Source organism: Vanacampus margaritifer, chromosome 7 (genome assembly GCF_051991255.1).
Source record: "Vanacampus margaritifer isolate UIUO_Vmar chromosome 7, RoL_Vmar_1.0, whole genome shotgun sequence".
NCBI classification, from domain to species: domain Eukaryota; kingdom Metazoa; phylum Chordata; class Actinopteri; order Syngnathiformes; family Syngnathidae; genus Vanacampus; species Vanacampus margaritifer.
The window spans coordinates 2,919,352-2,925,258 of NC_135438.1; the positions used below are offsets into that span (position 1 = coordinate 2,919,352).

At 37.0% G+C, this 5,907-nt stretch overlaps 1 protein-coding gene across 1 annotated transcript; it reads right to left on the minus strand.

Moving 5' to 3' along the window:
• Positions 1-1,593: 1,593 nt before the first annotated feature.
• Positions 1,594-5,167, minus strand: percc1 (proline and glutamate rich with coiled coil 1). Its single transcript, XM_077570027.1, has 3 exons — positions 5,126-5,167; positions 4,987-5,046; positions 1,594-2,199 (listed from the first exon to the last, which is right to left on the minus strand). Exons 2-3 carry the CDS (start codon positions 4,990-4,992, stop codon positions 1,594-1,596), a joined length of 612 nt encoding a protein of 203 aa, XP_077426153.1. The 5' UTR covers positions 4,993-5,046; positions 5,126-5,167.
• Positions 5,168-5,907: the final 740 nt, after the last annotated feature.

Genomic DNA, 5,907 nt, shown 5'->3' on the forward strand with positions numbered 1-5,907 from the left:
GAAAAGTTGACCTGGATGAGCAAAACTGGCTTATCATCTTTTTCAAGTCATATTTTGGTATATTTTTGCTTTCAGTTTGCCTCCAAATAATGATCTTGCTGTTCATTCATTTCCAGCATTTTTTGGAGACGTTTTCGTGTGTCCTGTTGTGTCAGACACACAGACCAAATTTCACGTTGATCCATGAAACTGGTGTCCAAGTCGGATTTTTCTTTTCCTAGTCTAACCCTTGAATTCGCCCCAAAATGTCTGCTTTAAACCAAAATGGTCGACTTTCCGGCACAGGCCCTTAAAGACTTTTTCGCGCGTCCTGTTATGTCAGACATATCCACCAGATTTGATGTCAATCCGTGAAACTGGCTTGGTGGGTCTGATTCTTTTCATAATCCCAGCCCTGGAATTTGCCCCTAAAATGCCTGCTTCAAACCAAAATGGCCGACTTTCTGTTCAATTTGGGAAATAGGTCTTTGAGACTTTTTGTGTGTGTCCTGTTTCCAAATTTCATGTGGATCTGTGAAACTGATGTTGGGGCATGTGCAACACGTGGATTCTATACGTGTCCTGTACCTGTAAATGGCGATGCAAACATTTGCGGCGCGATGCCTTTTTTCCCACGTCACGGTCAAATACTGAATGCTGATAACGCCACTTGAGGATTCCGCCCCAAGAGACAGTTTCAAATAGCAGCATGAACTATGGGCCAAAAAATGGACTAATCCTCTACTTGGGTCTATTTATTCAGCCTCGAGGTGTTCCTCTGGGATCAACCTTAGGTACCCTTTTTTTTGTGTGTAATGACCTCCCTTGAGATTTTTCAGACTGCTCTGTTTGATTATTATAACTTATTTTGGTCTTTTTTTGTTTTTGCTTTTGACATATAATCATGGTAGAGTACACTCTAAAAAGTTGGGTAAAAAATAACCCAATTATGGATTAAAAAATGGACCAATCCACTTTATGGGTCAATTTGAAATTTTATACAAAATGACCAATTTTTTTGACCCAAGTAAAAGATTTGACCAATATTTACGAGTTGTTTTACACTAAAAGACTCAATACTCAAAGTAGTAGAGGATCAGTCCATTTTTTGACCCATAGTTGTAATAATTTTTGACCCAACTGTTTTTTAGCGTGTACTCTACCATGATTATATGTCAGAAGCAAACAAAAAAATAAATAAAAAATAAGTTATAATAATCAAACAGAGCAGTCTGAAAAATCTCAAGGAAGGTCATTACAAAACAAAAAAGGTACCTAAGGTTGATCCTTGAGGAACACCTCGAAGCTGAATAAATAGATCCAAGTATAGGATCGGTCCATTTTTGACCCATAGTTTTTAGAGTGTAGACCCACAAAAAAAAATGTTTTCTTTATAAGCAATTAATTGGCTGATTAATTAAAAATATGAATAAAATGACAACCCCTTTCCTACAATATGACCTTGCTGCCCCCCCTCCATTTGTCAAAAATGGAGCAGTTTTACTTTATTTTACTTTTGAAGTTTATTGTTAATTTTTTAGAAAACACTTTGTTACAGCAATGCTGATAAAACACCACAAAAAAAGTAAATACATAAAATTTAAATTCTTTTAGTCAATGCAGCAAGTCTGCGTCATCCGGGTTGGGGTCCCAGTTGGCCAGCAGGTCGCTAAAGTCCGGGTGGCAGTTTTCCAGCGTATGCAGGCTGAAGTTGGTGTGGGTGTCACGTGGGGGGGCGTCCCCATCGAGGGGGTCCGGCTCAGTCCAGAAACTGAGCGGCAGGTGCCTGGCGTTCATGGGGCGACCCTGGCCTTTCCCCTGGGACTCAAACAGCTCGGCCAGGGGGCCCAGCTCCGAGGAGGGGTGCCCCTCATCCGCCCGCCTTTGGGTCCATTCGGCCGCCGCCCCGGCCAGCCTCGGCGGGTCGTCGTACTGCGGACGCCCCCCGGTGGCGCCGCCGGAAACGGCGCCTTCCTCATAGACGTCCCGGGCCTCGCGCCGGCCGAAATATCGGCGGACGTCTCGGCTGATGACGTCGGCGAACCTCAGCAGGCGCTCGGTCGCGTCCTGGTGGTCTGACGAGACCTGGTGGTCTGACGAGACCGACGCGTCCTCCTCTTCATCTTCATCAGTAGACCCCTTCTCCTCCAACTCCTCCTCCTCTTCCTCCTCCTCCTCATCCTCCTCCGGGGGGAAGTAGGCTGGAGACGGCACCCGGAGCTGGAAGTTTCGCATGACGCCCGTCGCCATCGTAGTGAGTGACGGCGGCTCTGACAAAATGGTGACGCTATATATACGCCTCGGTGTGTGTGCGCGCATGCATGTGTGTGTGCGTGAGTGTAAATATTTGTGTTGGTCAAACAATCTTGGTTTACTTTAGCGCCAGGCAACTGGGAAAGGGGTCGGTGCCTTAATGGACCCTCTGCCAGGGGCGCCATGGAAAGTTGGCACACACACGCACGCTTAGATAAACACACGTGGGCTTATGAGGGTAGTTAAAGAATAAAAAGAGCGTAAAATCGAATTTCACGCCGTTTTGACTTCTAGAGGGGGGCAGAAAATAGAAATTAGACCAACACATGCCACCAACATGCAACTAGGCAATGTGCAATTTCTTAAGAAATTGCGTGTGAAGCTGAATGAAAAATGAGAATTTTCTGGAACGATGTCAAAGTATGATGAATGACATGGAAGGATATAAAATGAGCTGGAAATAGCTCAGCATGTTAAAGGTATAAATGTAGAAATTATAGTGGAAAAAGCAGGACGGTGTTAAGAATCTAGTCGGTATGGAGTAAGGTTTGAAGATTATGGAATGGACTAATAATCATCCCTAAAGTGAAATGAATGCGTTTTTGAATATCACTTTGAAATGATGTAAATGTGGAATGTTGGATCTGCCATTAAGAATGAATGGGGGAAATCAGGGTGCAAAATTGATAATTGTGGGTAAGGCGTGAAGATTTGGAATAAAAAAAATGTAAGCAAGAATGGCGAGAATAGTTGGAATATGTTAAAATTGGAATGACGATAATCGCATGAATTATGTGGAAGTAGATAGATGGTAAAAAATGGGAGGAATTTAAAAAATAGGAATAACAAAGAATTTATAGTTTTATAGATTTGTTATATTTGATTAAAAAAAGGCTTACCTGAAACCAATTTTAATTTTAAAACAGTTTCAGTTAAAAAAAAAAAGAATGACTATTTTTAAATATGAGATAATATAGTACAGTATACTGTAATGTTATGAATAAAATTAATAATTGTTCAATATATTAGTTGGAATGTTTCATGATGGAAAAAAGCTATTTGGTGTTACAAAAACTCATTTTTGAAAAGCATTTGTCATGTTTAAGAAAGTTATACAGATTATATTACACCACTTTAAAAAAATGCGATATAGTGCTTATGATAATTAATTAGTAAATATTACATGATGCCAACGTAATAATATTTTTTTTTCTCAAGCAAAACTAATAACTCAAAAATAATTATGGTGGTACCGTATAAAAGCTTGTTTATATATAATATAAATATAAATTTAGATCACTTCAATAAGCAGACGTTTTTGGAAATATATATATATTTAATTCAAAATATACTGACATCAATCAAAAAAAAATCGCCAGATGAAATATTTTATATTTAAAATAACTGTAATTCCAAGTTAAAAAAAAAAAGTATTTAACCCTTGTTAAATATCAGCAGGATAAAAATAAGTATAGAAAACAAATTGAATCGGTTTTGTTAAAATAATACAGACATATACAAATTGTAAATATATATATATATATATAAATGATCTATTTATTTTTTATTTCATTTTACTATAATTTAATATTATTGATATATTATGCAAATATTTAGTCTGATTATTTTTTCTTTGCTTTCTTCAATATGCTCTTATTGATACACTTAACAAAATGCTTTAGTTTGACTTTCTGCATTTTTTTTTATGTACTTACCCAATGTTCGTTTATTGTCACATTTTTCTAATTATTCAGTCTGATTTTTCATTTAATAAAATGCTTATATTCATTCAATGTCCATATATTGATGCATTTTTGATCATTATCATGTCTGATTCGCTTTTATTTTACTCCTAAATTTTAATGCTACTTTATTAATATATTTCACATTTGGACATTTCTACAAAAAACAAATGCTTTGCGTTGTCATTAAGCGTCATTAGAGGGTCAACTAAATCCACACACAAGTCAATTACATTCTGTTTATGTGTACACGTGCTGTATTACCGTGTGTGTGTGTGTGTGTTATCAAGACCCCCGCCTGGCCACCCCTGGCCATCAGTATCCTGGCTTCCGTGTTGACTTTAGGCCTCAAGATCAATAGCGGCAATATGTCCGCACTCCACCGTCTGATGGCAAATTACACGCTCTTTTAACCACACGAGCGCTATGTACACACACGCGCACACAAATACGCACACGTCATTTTTTCCATCGCTTTAAAAGCACGTTACAGTTTCTGTTTTGTTTCTTTGTCATCAAAAACCTGAAACAAATCAGTTAATACAATTTTGAGTAATGTTATGTCCCAACATCACACAAACATGTTGAAAATGCATTAATGATGATAGTTTCTGATTTCTGTCATAAATAGATGTTTTTGTGAGTCACAAATGTAACTAATATAGGTCCCTACATGTGCCTTTATGGGGAGCGCTGTTCATGTTGTACACGATTTGGCCGTTAGGGGCAGCGTGGTTCCGTGTGTTCGGATACACTGTTAAGTTGTAGCAACGTTAGAGAGTAGAAGGAAAAAGTCAAGTTATGCTAATAAAAGTTGTTTTTTTGCAGCATAGGAAGAACATATGTCTGTGAGTAATGTTAACATGCTTCTTTGTATACATTCATGAAGCGTTTTGTATGAATAGCCGTTTTTTTTGAGTGATACAAGTGCCGCAAGTAGCGCGCTAATTAGCATTAGCACAAGGTGGTTCCCATGAGGTTTCAACGACAGAGAAAAAAATTGGTCACTTACCTGCATTCCTTCCAATGGCCAGCAGAGGGAGACCTGGCGCTTCTAAACTCGTACAGAAGTCTATGAGAAACAATCGAAAGTTATCAGAGGATTTCAGTACTAAAGCACATAAAAAACAAAATAAAGCGCAAGTACTCACCTGAAGACGCCTGGCAGACATCATGGAGGTGGCAATAGAAGCAGTGTGGTACTGCCACCTAGTGGCTTTCAGTAGGTATTGCTCGGCCTGGTCTTTTTTTCCACAAGCCAATTTTCCAAAATATTAGACTGAGTAATGCAACATAATAGTTGTATTTTAAAAAATATATATACCGGTATACTACAATTTAATTCCAAGGTTCATTTAGAAACTCAATGATCACACTAATGTATGTTATGTAAATTATGAAGTATTTTGTCAATTTTAAAATATCAATGTGAAAAAAAATTTAAATATAAAAATTGCTAAATCAAATAAATATAAATAAAATAGTAGTAGTAAGATACATTTAAATGACCAAAAAAAACTGTAAAAAAAATCAAAACATTTTTGAGACTTTTGTCGTGGTATTTTAGTAATTAAATACTGGGTTGGGGGGTCCTTGCGAGGTTCATTTTGACCAACTAAATGAGCAAATATTTGTATACGGATATTTTGAAAATAAACAAATACAAATACGTTTTTTTCTCCCACTCATCACTTTTTCAAAATAATTATATTGTATAAATACCTATTAAGTGATATAATATTGCAATTTTCACGTTATGAACACCATAACCAAATGACCGAAATAAAAACAGGACGGGCTTTTTTTCTGCACTTGTTTTGACTTTTCCCAAAATATATTTTTTACAATTTCACATCTTATTGTAGCAAAATTTCTGTATTAAAATATTGGGTGTTAAATAAAAAATAATACAATAAAAAAAATGGAACATTGC